At 37.4% G+C, this 17,685-nt stretch overlaps 1 protein-coding gene across 1 annotated transcript; it reads right to left on the reverse strand.

The window, feature by feature from the left end:
* Window positions 1–3,541: 3,541 nt before the first annotated feature.
* LOC117948978 (adhesion G-protein coupled receptor G1-like) lies at window positions 3,542–12,706 on the reverse strand. The gene is made up of 12 exons (XM_034878950.1): window positions 12,530–12,706; window positions 12,092–12,233; window positions 10,958–11,077; window positions 8,839–8,991; window positions 8,686–8,731; window positions 8,415–8,509; window positions 7,818–7,933; window positions 7,186–7,451; window positions 5,935–6,031; window positions 5,574–5,703; window positions 4,457–4,613; window positions 3,542–3,996 (listed from the first exon to the last, which is right to left on the reverse strand). Exons 1-12 carry the CDS (start codon window positions 12,580–12,582, stop codon window positions 3,902–3,904), a joined length of 1,470 nt encoding a protein of 489 aa, XP_034734841.1. The 5' UTR covers window positions 12,583–12,706; the 3' UTR covers window positions 3,542–3,901.
* Between the last annotated feature and the right edge of the window lie 4,979 nt (window positions 12,707–17,685).

A 17,685-nucleotide genomic window follows, 5' to 3' on the forward strand; every position in this document is an offset into this window, starting at 1 on the left:
ACCCTACAGTCACACATGCTACAAGATACAGAGACAAAGTGACAGGCTACCATTCATTTTCAATGGGAGTGTCCGTTCCAGCAACACAAGACGAGCTTGCCGCTGCCCAGCAGGGCCAAAATTGACAAAAAGTCTCTTTTATGCAAATGCTGAGCAATGCAACAAAGCAACTGCCAATCGGAGTGAAGGCAGTCTGACTTACAGTATGTCAGTGGTTGTTCGAGTCGAAGAAATAATTCTAGATGGCGGAAAATGCTTCAGGACATCGTATTTCTGTATGTACTGTATCTGATGTGTTTAGCATTTTGTCTCATATATATTTTGTTACTTTTATCGAGAAATAAGTAAAAATTTGAATATGTCCTAATAACTGAGAAACCTCTACCCGTTTGTTTCACCACTCAATCAATTTGTTGAGATAATTTACTATCCACTGTAGTGCCAAGAAGGTTGGTCTTTTGTACCAGTTCAACTGCCATACTTCCAACACACAAATTCTATTTAGATTTAATCAAACAACTGGTGTTTTGTTCCAAGTACAATGCTTGTGGTTTTAGATACATTAAGAACTAGTTGGTGAGTTGTTACCATTCCAAAGCCAACTCCAATTCCTTATTCAAAACACTAGCAAGCCTCTCAACTGTGAATGCCACCATGCATATTATTGAGTCGTCAGCATACATTGCCATTTTTGCATTTTTTAAGGTTAAAGGTAATTCATTGGTAAATATGGAATATAGCAATGGCCACAGACAGCTTCCTTGTGGAATCACACAGCTTAATGATTTTACCTCAGAAAAACTACCATTAACGTAGACTTATTGCAACTACTAAAACACATTTAAACACTTACATTTAAGATTTGTATTGACTTGAGACAATATTGCCAACAACAACAAGATAAATGACCCTAACCTTAACCCTAAAGGTGAAACATTATTCAAAAGAGCACCTAACTTACAGATACCTTTTGGTTTTGGACTGTTATAACAAAGCTAATTTAAACATAGATGGATGGTTTAAATGGTTGTTTGAGTTCTTTTTCTTATTCACTATACTTGCATTCTTATCTTCAGAATGAAATGAATCTCTCTCAGGTGCTTGTCATTACAAAGGCTTCAGAGCCCTTAATTGCATCTCAGTGTGTTTATTTCAACATGTAGATCACACTGGAAATATTCTGGAGCGCAAGTTTTTAATGTTCTCACTAAGAAAGTAAAGTGAATTCAAAGTAACTGAATTTGTGAATTTTACAGATGTCTCTCAGCTTCAGACAAGTTTATATAGCACAAGAGGGCAACCCAGTTTTTAACACTAGAGTATCTACATCGATCAGGGGAAATCTAGGAGATGCTGATGTAAATTCTGTTTTAGACCCCTACTACAACCATTTGAATTTTAATAATGATTGCCCTTATTTTTTCTCTTTTTGAACTCCAAAGAACCAATGCTTAGTTGGTTCTCTTTGTGTTCTGTTGTGATTGATGACTGAAATCGGGTATATTATTATTAGTTTTCATTTTCACACTGTTCGTTTAAGGTTTTGAGATGTAAAAAAAAAGAAATCTCATAAAAAAGCTTGACATAAATTTAAAAAATAATTATTATCTATTCCTGCCTATTTTAACTGATCCATTACATTTTCTTTGGAGAACAAAACCTAAAATATTTTATATCCGTACCTTCGTGAGCCAGCGATGTGGGCAGCAGCATAAATAACAGTAGGGGAACCATTGTACTTCCTTTGAATATGTGACTGATGGAATCAAAGCAGAAATAAAGCGACATGTTAGTGCAGATAGCATCTCAGCTGGAAGTTTATTAATGTTTATTAATGTTTTTCAAAGTCAGACAAAAGAAACAAAACAGAACAGAACAAAGCTGTGTTTGTAACACCTTCTGCCATCCTTCTGCCTACAAGATATGGCTATGGCTTTGTTGGCCAAACAGAGGTAAATCTTACAGACAGTTCCACCTAAAGTGACATTTTAAGTCAAAATGTTAAAGTTTTAAGGTAGAATACATTCACCAAAAAGACTGCATGTCATCTTTAGACTTCAAGACAAGCAATTTCACAAGATGCCCAGAGTATACACCAATGAAGAAAAAATATTTGAACTAATACTCACAATATTACTCAGTGGACAGAGAGTAGATGTTTTCTTACCTCTGGACGGGATGAACCAGACAGACGTTGGCAAACCGTTCTGGTTGGTTTAACTCATGGTTAGGAGTAATGCTGAATAGTGCTGCTGTTCGCTGGATGTGTTTGTTTTATGCAAATAATTTTTTACATCGGTGCAATACAATTACTGCAGGTGGCTTTGTTTCTTGTTGATATGTTAAGAACTGACGTCACAGTCTAAATTCTACTGCTAGAGTAAACCGGGTCTGTCAACAGAAATGTGATATCATGGACAATAACCTGATGGTTTGGAAAACTATTGGAGACTGTAAAGTTCCTGATATGTCAGCCTTTATTGAGTTAGTAAAAGTAAAACACTTATGTTATACAGTACTTGAAACTGCACAACATTAAAACAACATATGCAGATACTCACACAAGCTGGCTTTAAGAAAAACACGAATAAAGTTTAATATGTATGCATGATGAACATGTTCACAAATCAGTATTCCAAATACAATATGCAACAGATGTACTGTCTGTATGCTCAGTACACATAATCTTCACTCTCATAGAATCTAAGCTCTCTCACAGCACTCAATGTCAGATCAGACCCACATCACATCTGACAATGCAAAACAGCGGATGTGTGCCTTGAGGCAGAAAAAACGATCAGCATCATTTAGTGCAAGTGGACACATTTGCAAACGCATCATTTCTTGTTGCATTATTTCTAGTCTTGCATTGCCAGACCTATGTCCACAGCGTCGTGGAGATAGTTCTTGCTACACCAAACATACATTCCAGGATTGAAGAAAAAACTAAACCAATCACAATCGTTTTGGCCGGAACTAAGCTGCAGTCAAAACGCTCTCGGAAAGGAAGTGTTTCGATGGAACATTTGTACCCCGCAAAACGCCACAAACAATATTTAATGAAGTTAACAGTTCACACAATACAGTAACATGAGCTATTTAAATTAGCTGGACTCTATGGGCGGGAATCACCAGACGCCTCCTAATATGATATTATCTCGATACTTATGCCACAACACGGTATTATTGTGATTTTAAACTTACTGGAATGTTCTGCGATGGAGTAAGATGGTAAAGACCTGTGTCATGCTGCCCAAAAACTGAAAAGGTGAAAATTCTGAACCATCCTATCTGTATAGCTGTGTGCTTGAATTAAGGATGGGAATAGATGGTGACCAAATAAGTGACGATGAATCGACACCATTGCAGGTTACACTCGCACTGGGCACCATAGTGACTGACATAAATGATATCCTCTCAACTTCTATTCTGCATGTTTTTATATGAAGAAAGCTGAAGATGGTATAGTTCATCAGGCTGTGGTAATCCCACTAAGACAGTACATGCTTCAGACTTAGGTTCTGGCTTTTTTAGTTAAAATTAACTTAAATGCTATTTTTATGTTCACAAAGTGGTGCAAAGAATGGATGAAGTAGAATTGCTATGTATTAGAGGAGGGATAAAGCTTTTTCTACAAGGTTTTAGCACACCAGGGTGTGACAATAATTGGTAACACCTTTTAAAAATAGCACTAAAACTAAGACTTGTTAAACTTTTTGAAATCTAATATTGGAGTCACCTGAATGAGCTAGCGCTAACTATCATGCGTGCTTCTCTGTGACATGGTTGTGCATTAAATCATCATCATGATCTAAAGCAGAAATAATAAGGGAGAACCACACACACACACACACACACACACACACACACGAAAAACTGTCTTGGTGTGTTGGTTTTAGGCTTAGCTGTTGGTGCTGCGTGTTTCACTACTCCCCATAGTAGCTGGTTTTCCAGTTTTTCTCAGAGACATCACAAACCACAGGAAGATGAAGAAACCTGGGTCACAGAAGAACAGTGTTAGAGATCATACAGGAGGAGAGGATTATGCAAATCATGCAAATGCCACTGATAAACAGCTGTGTCGGGTCCCAGTTTACCAATATACAAATAAGCTACACTTAAAATATGATTATATTACTGTATGCATCTTTTTTTACATTTCAGATAATCTTGTCAGTTTGCAATAGCGATCAAAATACCCAGCCTGTGTTATGGTTAAAAAGAGAGCCTTTGATCAGTAATTGTGAAGCTATCCATGCGGCTGTACACACTTGTGTTTCCAATACACAATGACAGTGAGAGAGTTTACTGTCTGGCACTGACAACAAATAACAGTTCCTGCTCAAAGTTAGATTGTGCAACAAAATGCTCTATAGTCAAACTAAGAAGATCAATGTTGCACACACAACAAGTGCAACCAATAGCCCTAAACCATGTGGAAGCCGGTTGTGCAGACCTTGCAGTGAGTTCAGGATGCAGAAGAGGTAGAGGCCAGCAGTGGTCAGGTAGCCAAATGAGAAGAAGACCAGGCCCCAGGTAATGCCGAGCAGAGTGGTGATCCCCAGCAGGGTATAGATGTCTCGCTTGGCTCTGTCATGGTCAATTGGCCCAAACTGATGTACAAAATATAGTGTATTAGTGAAATTAGATTGGCAGGTCATAGAAAATCAAAAACTACCAGTAAGAGACCATGTTAGGGACATGTTTGCTGTCTGGAAGTGAACATCAAAACTTCTTCATCGTCTTCTTCAAGTTGTTTAAAAGTGTGCTCTCAGGAGTCATATTATGCCCTCATGCTAATACAGACTGTATATATAAGGGACACAACTATGATAAGAAGGACTATTAAACAAATTTACCAGGTTATCATAAAAGCACAGAAATACAGATTGGACAACCCAATGTATGTTGATTTATTTTTTAAAGGGAAAGCTATCCTTTAGATATCAGAACAAGACCAGTGATATTCTACTGTTCTTATCTGATAAATCTCATAAATCTGATGCAAATCAATACTTTTCAACATTCCTACTGTGACTGTGTGCATTGGTTTCCATTGAAAATGACACAATGATCACAACGATATGGTTTACTTTTTAAAGTAAGACTCAGATAAAGGCTGAGAACAACTGGCCGCTGTAGCTTTTAGCAAACATGACTCAAACAGGAGTAACTAGTTCATTTGAAAGCATTTGTGCAGATGTTTGGGGATGGTGGTAGCAGGGGACACGTCCCTCTTAATGTTTTGGACATGTGCATTTGTAAAAACATGAATGTAGCAGAATACCTTCATTTTGATGAACTGCCTGATTCAAAAAAAGACACAACCTAGTGCATAAAAATTGTAGTAAGGATCTAATGGAGCATGTAACCCGGTGCAGTGGTGTGGCTCAAGTATTTGTTTTTAATAGTTTAAGAACAATAATGGAGCTCTATGGCACTTAGAAATACATTATATTAGGCTTTGAATACACAGGAAATTGCATATGTAGACAGCAATAATTATTAAAAAAAATATATCATCAGACCTAATTTTTTAAGTTCATTTTCGAAGACAAGAACAAAATTAAAACCTCTTTGCTCCGGCGGAGAATCACAATGCTTCTGACTGTCACCCCTAACATGAACATGTTAAAGATGAACACCAGGCAAAATACTCCAACTGTAGTCACCATCTTCACTGTGTTATTGACTATATAGCATCTGAAAACAGAGAAAGTGAGAGAGAGTAGATTTCTTATACACTGAAAAATGTAATATGAATTGTGAGTTGTAAAATTGTCAGTTCAGGTGACTAGAAATTCAGCTACTGTAGTTGCAGTAAAAAGTATCCTTTTTCTGTGAATGGCGTGGGTGCTCTGCTTCACATGCAAAACACTTAAATGTCAGTTAATTATTAGTCTGGACTGTAGATGCTTGCAGTTTCTCCCTTACATTGCGGTGCTGTTGGAGTTAGCTGAGTCCAGAGGGACAAGTCCATACGAGCTTCTGTCGATGATTGCAACCAGGGCCACAATGACTGCTGGGATACCTGAAACACAAGGATTAGGCAAGTACTGTACGTGAGTACAGTCATGGGTAATTGTACTTCTACTTCACTACATTTCAGAGGCAAGAAATTAACTTTATACTCCACTTTGATAACTTCAGTTACTTTGCAGATTCAAATGTATAATTCAAAATATAATGAACACATTCATTAGGATGTACTACTATTGATTAAGATGCAACTTTTTTTAATCTGTTGTCAAATTCACAAGCCAGCAGTATATTTAGTTAATGTTACAACATTAATCTATCAATAATTGTTATAGAATAATCCATAATAACTCAATTCAATAGTGCAGACACTTACATTTGTTTTTTTAGAGGTAGAGAAATGCACTGTTTCAACGAGCTCCTTGTAGGCCCTCCAGAAGCTTTTTTGTTAACCCATTGTGAAAATACAGTGTTTTTGTAACAATTATAAATACTTATGAGACCAAACATCAACTCACAAATCTCCGTTTTGATTCACAACCTTTCAACCCAGTGGCAAGTCTTGTTAATAGCTGTCTTAGCCATTAGCTCCAGTTTTCCAGCAGGACGTTTGGTGTCTTTGTAGCCCTTCCAGAAGTTTCGTAATCTGGCCGGAAACTTTGTACGAGTAATTCCAAAGCGATAAATCAACAACTAAGGGTATTTAATCTTTCTGTGTGAAAATAAAATTATCCTCCACTTGTTCTCATGGATGAATTTAGAGAACCTTGTTTTAGGCAGGAGCCAAGTTGGACCAATCACGTGCAGTTTGACAGCTGTATGTGGCGTTTAGTCAGCCAATAGAAACCCCTGGTAGGAGGGACCTCTAGTCAGTGTGTGTGTGAAATTTAATTTCTGTTTTCTTTTGTCTTTATAGTCATATAACAATTTACAAATTCATGTGCTATCGTGATATGTATGGTGTAGGCACCATACGTATCCCGATAGCCCAGGTTCTTCTGCTAAAAAGCATGTCTTTAACTTTATCGTGCATTATTACAAAGGAGACCAAGCAAACCAAAGGTGGGGAGAAAAGGCTTATACCTGGGAGGGTTGAGTAAAATATCTAAGTAATTCCTCCACCACTGCTTAAGAGTTCATTCATACAAACATTTGTTAACTGATTTAGACAACGTGTAGGTCTCTGGCCATGGCGACTCTACTCACCCCATCCCACCACGCTGAGTTTGAGTAAGTATTTCTTGACATAGATGTTGAAGACTCGAACTAAGAGAAGGTAGAGGTGGAACCCCTCCAGGGACATCCAGATGAGTGCGGCCAGAAGGGAGTAGTGAAGAGAAAGGGCCATGTAAAAGCAAAAGCCAGTGGAGGACAGTGCCACTGCCTGGCTGGGGAGGAAATGCAGGTTGAGCAGGATCAGGGCAATGACGAGGTGGATGTGGACCTTCATGGAGAGATCTGCTCTGGCTTTTCTGTCAGACAGAGGAGAACTGATTTGTGGTAAGTGTTCCATTTTGTGCAGATTTAATCGTCATCCCATAGTGTCACTGAAATTCAAGGCATGTAAAGTGGCGGAAGGATGGAAGAAAGGATAGATAAGAGAAAGAACATAAAGAAGTAAAGGATGCCATTTACTTCCAGGAGAGAAAGAAAAATATGGAAAGAAGTGAAGTAACACATCGGGCATCAAATGGACTTAGGTGTAGCAAATGGGGGAAAAAGAGAGCTAAAGAGCTGTAGAAGGGATAATAGAAGCTCAGAAGGATGCTGCTGTACCTGGAAATACTGTCTGTGAAAGGATAGATTGAAGTGACAGTCATATATGTAGAATAAATTACCTATTTGTGATGAAGAGCAGAAAAGTGATGATCAGGGTTAACAGAGAAATACTACAGCCAATCACAGTGATGTATGACAAAATCTCCTGGTCTTTAGGTGAGATGTTTGCAGAAACCTGAAGACCAAGCACAGAATTACGTTTTACATGGGAATCATTTTTACTTCCTTACAATTTACATACAAAACAATTTACATACAAAACACTATGATGCATGGTTACAAATTCAAGCTATACCCGCTCAAAATCCACTTTTCTCAGGATATAATTTTGGTCTAGTAATTTGAATGTTGCATTTGAAAGGGGAGGCTAAGAAAATACACACTGCTGGGATTTTTCAAAGGCAGAGCAGGATACCCAGGGCTCAGTTTACACCTATCGCAATTTCTATCCACTCGGGGAACATAGACCGGCTAAGGGAACTCATATTAATGTTATAACACCTCATAAGGTGAAATTTCATCCCATGGGACCTTTAACACCTGTGCTTTTCCTATTGTAAATAGTAAAAATGTCTGCTGTGAAAAAGGCCTATTGTAGCCATATGTGTACATCTTACCCTCTCTCTACAATTCTATTTTGTGTAATGAAGCCCTACCATAAGCACGCCGAAGTATGTGAGGTGGTCACAGGAGCAGGTGACGTTACTCTGACCAAATTTCCACAGGGTTATGCAGCCATCAGTGCTATATGCTGGTAAGTCCAAATGAACAGACAGACAGATCAGTTCTACTCATGATCCCAACACATTTGATTTACGTAAATTAATTTTACTAGTCATGTGTGAAAGCACAATGCATCCAACTTATATTTAAAAACAACTAATTGTCTTAGCCTTTGTTAAACACAGATGTGATGGCCTTACTTACCCTGTGTTGAAAAGTTCAAGAACACACATTTGGGCTGTAGGGTTTCCTGTGATACAACAACATACTAGGTTTACATTTGTATTTTAAATGGTTTTAACATACTTTTATCAGGCAAAAGATTCAAATCTACAAGTTTATTGAAGTGAAAGTTACGGTAAACGATTTGTTGAATGAAGTTGTAGTTCCATTTCCAGCAAGATTCACTGTGATGTTGACACGCTCCTGTAGTCCTGTAATATTCTTGCCACTCACGCTCAGGCCAACCAGTCTGCTCTCATATAATTCATGTGAGCTTCCCCATAGGGTCTGCAGTACAACATACAATCAATCAGTTAGTTTGACAGATTATGTAAGACAATTAATATGTGAAAAGTGAACACTTTCCTAAAGTCCATTTATTGCATTTATAGGAAAAAGCCTCCCTGTCATCCTCTTATTATTATCAGTACTGTATTGTTTTACTTCTATTTTAAACACACAATTAACGTTGTGAAACAGAAGTAGTTAAGTTTTGGCAACAAACTAAAATGTCCAGTTAGGGTTGGTAAAACATCAGGGATTGACTTAAAATTAGTCAGTTAAAACTGCTATGGAGGAGGTAACTGCAACACAGACAAAGGTACAGTATGTGAACGTCTGTTTATTCCAGCCCTAGTCTCCTCATAAAAGTCCTGTGTTTATTCGACTCATCCAGCCCTGCCCAACGGTTAAGGCTAAATAGGACATAGCTACGACTACGGTTACGTTTAGGAAAAAGATCATAGTTTGAATGAATACACTCACAGGGAACGTTATCTTGGTGAAAGTATAAAAAATATATTTTTATATTATATTTTGTGTAATATCTTTGTGTAACCCTTCTAGTAAAAACCCTCCCAAACCTGCCTCCCTCCTCTCCTTACACTTCGTCACCTCACTTTATTTGCTCCCACAATAATTACTACGGCCGCCAGAGGCCGCCGTCTAACAGCAAACGTAAGTCTGGATGTTATGAGCTGCTAACACAATCTACCTATTGTTTCTTGTGCATAATTTGCTGCACTTTTTTAGGATGTTGTATTTGCCAGAACTCGACACCTCTTCCTCTTTTGAGAAGGATGTGTCAAATTACTACAGTATTTTTAACTTTTACATTGAAAACCAGCTCTGTACACTTGCCTATCTTTGCTCTTATCTTTGCTGTTGCAAACCGCAATTTCCCCCCTGTCGGACAAATAAAGGTTTTTCTTATCTTATATTATCTCTTAGGTGTCCTTTATGTCTGCCACATTATCTTAATTTGGCCGGATAACATATTAAAAAACAAATATTTAATGCTCGCAAAAATTCAATGTTAGGTGTTTTTTAAGAGCTCTCCCTATTTGATAAAAACAACACTGGTCATATTATTAGCATTTTTAAATGAATGAGCTTTTGCCCTAGGAACTTAACTTGACACAGGGAATGCTGCTGTGGTTAAAATAGCTGGGGGTTAGTCATTTCAACATCTTGAGCGTGATCATATAAAGAAATTTACTTTGAAGAAATTACTGTACTGCCAGCTATAAAGGGAGATTTTCACTTTTATTTGTTTCTTTAACCACAAAATGAAGCATTTAATGAATTAAATGTTCATACGAAATAGGAAATAGGAAACTATTTGGTTTATTTCCATTTAATACAGTACACACCACAGTAAAGGCCCACTCTGGTTTTAAAACTGTCTCTGCTCAGAACTGAAATAAACATGAGACCACTAAAATGTTACTGACAAATTAAGAACATGTTCACTGCAGTCTTTTTATGTTAATAAGGCAAAGGCTGCCCAGAATACAGGAAATAATTAGAAAAACATGATTTGAAAATGAGCAACTTGACTTTATTACTATTAGTTATGGTAACATTTTACCAACTGCATTAGCTTGATTTAGGAAACAATGTGTATTAACACATTAGATCAGTCTGCTCCAAATACATGCTCAACCCAAATATCTAAATGTTATTAATAAGAACATGAAAACAATAGTGAACATGGCAGGTCAGAGTTAAACCAGGGAGTAGCAGTGAAAAGGGCTACAGGTCCCTTTGTTTTCACTAAAAAAAATGTAGCTTATTGTACTAAACTCTATCATATTAACCAACCGCATTTAATTATGTTTTAAAATACAAAACCAAGAGCGATTCTTTAATTTAAGTTTTAAATGAGGAGATGCAAAATGAGGAGGCCTTTATTGTTGTGTGGACATTGGCTTTTTTCCTACAAAGTTGCATATAAAAAAGTGAAGTCCCTGACCGTGCTTCTGTCAGGCCACGTGAGCATGCAGAACACAATTGTGTTGCTTGATTCAGCTTCCAACTCTCTCGGCAGTCGAACACTCACTCTGCTGTTGGGGACAGCCTCGCTTAATGTTGCCTGTATCAGAGCCACATTCCGTGTTAATACATGGACCAGAAATAATGCAGGTCTCACAGCTACGTTTCCATGTTGCCTTATCAGCATTGGTCATAATTTGAATATGCAAACAACAGCTGCTCAGTCTTGGGTAAAACAGTAACCTGTGGGAATCTTCTGCAACTCACACCCTGACCTTCCTGTTGATGGGTCACAGCAGAGAAGAGCATTTTTCCTAGTATTCCTATTTTTTTCTAGGGATCTAGAAATTATCATTTTAAAAAGAGAACATTCTAAATATAATGTCATATGTATGGACGGTAATTTGCTAACCAGATGCAAGCATTTTAAATAGTTTGTAATGATTAGTCATTGTTGAACGACTGGTAATAGTGATTACAAATAAGAACACACTTTAGGCATATTCCACATACTTCCGTCAGAAAAGAAGAATCAAGGAAGATGTTTTTTAAGTAGTATTTGTAAGTAGTATAGTAGTCCTTACAAACTCCTCATTAGAATGCAGGATGGACAAACAAATAAATGCATGCATTTTGTTTCAGAACAGGTATACATTCAACAAGACTAAGAGCCTACAGCTAAGCTAAAGGCATTTAGACTCTTCTTAGGTAAAGCAGCGGGTTGAGCTAAATATTGCTAACATGCAAACATTCTCACAATAGCAACGCTAACATGCAGATGTGAAAAAGGTATCATGTTTACCATGCTTACCATCTTAGTTTTGCATGTTAGCATGCTAACATTTACTAAAAAGCACTTTTGGAGGGGGCCGTGCTAGAGGCAAGGTCAGAGGATCATGTGTACCATATTCCATGGACCATCCCCAAATGTCAACTTGATGATTGCACTAGTGCATAGGTCAAGGGATCAGCTCAGTAGAATTCATCATCTAGGGACCCTGAATATCCATACAAAATGTCATGGCAACCCCTCCAACCCATCAAAATAGTTCAATCAGTCTGGACATTCTGACATTGCCGTCTCTAGGGCCAAGCTACTAGCATTCATTCCTACCTTATCATCAGTGGCAAAAATGTTGAGTCCTTTGAAGGGCCCTTTGGGCTTGTGCAGGATGGCCACCATACTCCCAACAGACAAGCTTGTAGTCTCATTCAACTCTGTTTCCTTTAAAACCTCTTCCAGGATCTCCATGGCTCTAGTGGAAAATTACAAGAAATTATTAACGTGAATCATTCTGATTGACAAATGTTTTCCTTAAACCCTATCATTAATTTTGACCTACTTAATGCCTTAACCTTAAATTTCATTTTAGATTTCAGCCTCAAGCCTTTGCAAATTATTCATAATGCCCTGTTTTTTACTCCCATCTAAATAGTAATATACTGTGTATTACTCTAAAACAAACACAGATGCTTACACAAACATAAACATCCAATCACATTTTTATTATGTAAAAACAAATACTATTTCAAATACAATTCAAATATTTACTTGATAGTGTTGTTTGTTTTTCCATTTTTCAAACTGTTGTTTACTTCTTCCATACAAAATTTAGTGTATGAAACATCTGTGGAGTACAAAAATAATTTATTTACATTCAAGATATACACAAATTATATATTTTACCCCCAAAAACATATATTGTAACATCTCACCTGGTTTATTTCTCTTATAACTCTGACCCAGATTGTGACCCTGACCTAAACCTGGATTGTCACCCTGACCTAAACCCGGTTTTTCCCCCTGACCTAAACCCGGATTGTGACCCTGACCTAAACCTGGATTGTCACCCTGACCTAAACCCGGTTTTTCCCCCTGACCAAAACCCGGATTGTGACCCTGACCTAAACCTGGATTGTGACCCTGACCTAAACCTGGATTGTCACCCTGACCTAAACCCGGATTTTCCCCCTGACCTAAACCTGGATTGTGACCCTGACCTAAACCTGGCTTGTCACCCTGACCAAAACCCGGATTGTCACCCTGACCTAAACCCGGATTTTCCCCCTGACCTAAACCTGGATTGTCACCCTGACCTAAACCTGGATTGTCACCCTGACCTAAACCCGGATTGTCACCCTGACCTAAACCTGGATTTGCATTCTTCACACGGGTGAAAAACAAGACCAGCCAACGGAGGAGCCACCACTTCATCCTGTGAAGCAAAGAGGATTCATTCAGAATAGAAACACGTCTGTGCTTTATGAACATACAAATGTCATAAATGTATGCCAAAGAAATAAAGATGGAATCGAACCTCTCTGATGGCATGTATTTAAGTCTTACACCCAGTCTCACAGTACAAACATAATCTCCTGACCTCATGTAATGATCTTAACTGGGACCACATCAGAAAGTATGTTTACAGTTATTTCCATGCACTTCATTTACAGTTAAAAAAACAATATATTTATTATAGGTGATTTTGAAATAAAGGGAATGAAAACATGGCCTACCTTTACTGAGTCTGTGTAAAAAGTATTCTTTCTGAAGGAAATACAGAGTACAGCTGATGTGACAACAGAACAAATGCCATAGAGGAAACCTGCTGAAATCATAGAGCTTAACGGGAAGTGGAAAGACAAGATAACACAACATGTACATTTCCTCCTGTAATAAAAAGAGGAAGCAGCATCAGAAAAAAGCGAGTTACGTGTGTTACTATTGTCACCTCTGTCGCCACTGAATATGGGCTTATGCTAAATAATTGAAAAAGATCATATTCAACATTCTGTATACACATTAAGCACTAAATCTAAAGTAAAACTAAATGGGTGTAATAGCTAGCTGATCCTGAATATTATAACAAATCATGGGTGAACACTACACATCACTTGGCTCATGGCTGCAAGTCACTATTCCCACCAACAGAGGGGAGTAGCACATCAGAAAAATCAAGTGAAACAAGGTATTCAGAGTTCTCTTTTTTATATATGTTGAACACACACCCCACAATTATAATAACAATGAAATGTGAAACTAGGCCTGGTGGATTCAGTAATTGCAAATATGTATCACTGTAACATGAAAAACAATTTCATTGTGTCTCTCCTGGTAGCTTTGATCCTTTCACATCAAAACCTGAATCTGTATGGCCGAACGTTCACTGTTTTGTAACCTTTAGTGGAGCAAATCAAGAAGAATATCTGAATAAAACTCACAAACGTTTTCCATGATTTCATGATTATTTTTAATTGTAGACATTTAATTAAAAGCAATGTTTTTAAAGTCTGTTTTTTGTACACACTTTGTATCAGCTTTTATTCCACACCACCACTTTTAATGATACACGTGAAACACATGAAATAAGTAACAATATGAAAAGTGACATCATGAGGAAAAGCAGAATTTGGTAAAAAGGAGCATTTTTCTAAGTAAAATGTCTATTATGAAAGGTCCTATAAAAATAACGATGAAATAACATTTTTTAATAATGACTTGAGTTTAAATAATTTTTTACATAATTTCTAAAATTATTATTTCACTCAGTCTATATGTTTCCACAACGTATTCTTCTGGTTATCTATTTCATAATTATTTATTTATGTATTTTATTTAACATGAAACACTGACAAAGTCATTTGACTTGAGGAGGAAAATGATGGTGACGGTGTGTGGTGTTTGGAGCTGGTATTGTCATCATAAGATCCGGAATTCAAGACCCAGAATAAATAAAATGAATAGAACAGAAATAAATTACAAAAGAATTAAAAAGGTAGAACAAAATAGAATATACTGATCAGACAGAATAGATAGATCAGAAGGCATTTAAGACTTTTTTGATTGATCAGGTATGAGTGGAAGATTGTTGATAATTGATTTCCAGCAATAAATAATTAAATAAAATATAATAAATAGGTAGAAACATTTCTCAATACTGAGTTGACTTTTTCAAAACTCTTTACACAGCAGAGCAACAGCCAATCCCTTTTCTTTGAGCACATCTTTTAAATGTGACTAATTGTTTTATTACACAAACTCAACAACACTAATGTTTAATATATGGTTCAGTGCGCGTTCATAATTGAATCTTTTCAGCGCAAAACATACACAATGCAAGCCACTTCAAAGACAGTGAGGATACATATTGTAATGCTACTGGTTGCTATTGTTTTTTTTTAGGTTTGTAATATGAGTAACAAGTTTTGTTGTGGGCAACAAATAGTGTCAGGTTAAAAAAGGTCAATTTGTCAGCATTGAGATCATGAAAAATGCGAAAGGGAGAGCAGTACATCCTGTATGTCCCTTACCGGCTAACGATTTCAAGATGGCGCATGAATATGGAGTGTCTACCCCAGCTAATGTGGATTTCAAATGTAAAATTTCAACCCAATAGAAATACTTGGAATTGATTATGGTGGTAAATATTCATGAAAAAGGACATGTTGTTTAACGGGAGACACGTATTTTGATAACAAACAACTAAATAAGTTACACACTGGACCTTTAATGAAAACAATGAAGTTAAAAAAGAAAGAAAAGTCTAGCATGAGCGAGGGATTTCCCTTTGTTTGGTTTGTGGGCAGGGGTTGACTGATGTTAGCCTCTGGGTTTGGACCCTACCTGAGACAAGCCATCATAGACTGTTCACCTGGATACAAAGAACCTAGTGAAGTAGCATGAGTCACATACAAAAACAGGTGCTGAGCCTCATGACTAACTGAAAAAACCCTGGGTAATAAAACACTCTCTTTATTGTGCAAATTACGCATTTTTAGTTGTCAGCAAAAGTGGCTACACATTATATACAATGGGGATTCCCAAGGAGTCAAACTCTTACTTAGGGCAAAATATTTGCTGATCTAGTTTGTGGCCTCCTTCCCAAGTGGGAATGCTTGAAAAATATCAAGTTTTGTTTCTATTTGTACTTAGGCCTACATCTAAAGCACTTGCTGAAAAATAATGTACTAAATACTGAAGCTAAAATACTGAGATGCGCTTAAGGAAGGCTGTGGTTTGTGTGTGTTTGGTAGATAACGGTGCCTCTTCTCCTGTATCGACCTCATGCCACAAAGATCAGTAAGAATTTTAGATCCCTGCAATGCCAAGCAACCGTAAGTGCATAAATGGTGAACTTTATCATACTATCACCCTGTTTCTCAACCTCTTTAATACGTTTTTGTGTCTCCTCAATACATAAGAAATGCCCAAGAACCAGTAACAATTAACATAACCATTCTGTAAGTAGCTACTTCCTTCTGCCTTAGATCGGATCCATTGATAGGGAAGTAATTATATAGACGTGGTTCTCCACGGTCTCTGCTGAGAGACAAATGACAGGGACTGCCTGAGGAACTAGGATCATTCTCTACAGCCCTTAACCCATCTGCAGTGATGACAGGTGCTACCTTCTAACATGGACATGTTTTATTTATTTATTTTTCCCTTATATTTAATAAGGTTTTTATAGTGAGAGCTGCTTAAATTGCTTACAGACATGGCAAATAATGGACAGACATAGAATAGATGCTATGGCAATAAAGAAGTGTAATCATTGTGTGTTGCTGCTGCTTCTGCCTGTGTGTGCATTTGTGTGTGTGCCTGAACAAAACTTACAGTAGCAAAACAACATTGTCCTAATCCATACAGCCACTTTTTTTCACGTTTGTTCTGTATTTATTATTTATTTCATTATAATGTTTTATTTGTTCATCAAAGCACCACCAACAAAAGCAAATGTCTCATAAGTGCTACTTACTAGGCAAAACATTGTTTTCTTTTTTTCTGATTCTAAATCTGATCTATTGGTTAATGATTAGCAAATTTATTATCACACATTATAGTGGTTTAAATCTCATATGTTATCAGCACATCCTGTCATAGTCAGATTGTGTGTGTGTGTGTGTGTGTTTGTGTGTGTGTGTGTGTGTGTGTGTGTGTGTGTGTGTGTGTGTGTGCGTGTAATGTGGATTTTTACTTCGCCGTGAACACAGGGGGGAGGGAGCGTGTTTGCTGGCGTCCGCCTCGGAGCTCTCTGCTCCCTCCCCACTTCCAGCTCCATCCGTCCGGTTGATAAGACCATTGTAGTGGTCAGATCCATCAAGTTAGGCACCGAAAGACAAGACAACACCGGAAATCGGTTGCCTTCAAAATAAGAGGAAAAACCTAATCACACCTGGAAAGACATTTTGAAAATGCTTTCAGTTAAAAACAAAGACATGCATGGATTTGAATTAGCCTAGTAGAGTCTACCTAGGTATCACATGTAATTGCACTGTTCAAATAACCTAAGACTATCAGCTCCATGAGCTCCCTCAAACATTTTACAGTTTTTACTTAGCGTTGCTGTTATTAGGACAATGTCTGAATAGAAAAAATGTCATATTTTCTGTATGTAGAAATTAAACAGTTCGTACTAGTTTTATGTCTTTCGTTCTGCATAGTCTTCATTTTCATCACAAGCCAGACTCTTTACAGTTTATTTGTCAGACTACATTTTATTTTGAAAGTCATGACAGGGACAAAGTGATACGGTGATGTCAAGCTTGACGCTGGCATCTCCACGTTAGGTACCGAAACACAACGAAGAGCAGACCACTGTCCGTCCTGCTCCGGTAGGAAGACACCGCAGAGCCACTGACTCAGGACATGACTGATAGCAACTAGCAAAGTATCTGTTTCCGAGAAGATTTGCTCTGGGAAAAGGG

The sequence above is a fragment of the Etheostoma cragini genome, chromosome 1, assembly GCF_013103735.1.
Source record: "Etheostoma cragini isolate CJK2018 chromosome 1, CSU_Ecrag_1.0, whole genome shotgun sequence".
In the NCBI taxonomy this organism is placed as follows: Eukaryota; Metazoa; Chordata; class Actinopteri; order Perciformes; family Percidae; genus Etheostoma; species Etheostoma cragini.

Excerpts from the sequence above, each read along its gene's own strand:
- LOC117948978 (XM_034878950.1), bottom strand. The coding sequence starts at position 12,582 with ATGGAAGAAGTAAACAACAGTTTGAAAAATGGAAAAACAAACAACACT. Across the intron at positions 6,032-7,185 it reads ACTCAGCGTGGTGGGATGGG|GTATCCCAGCAGTCATTGTG; the intron begins GTGAGTAGAGTC and ends CTTGTGTTTCAG. Across the intron at positions 4,614-5,573 it reads TTCTCCGCCGGAGCAAAGAG|TTTGGGCCAATTGACCATGA; the intron begins GTTTTAATTTTG and ends TTTGTACATCAG.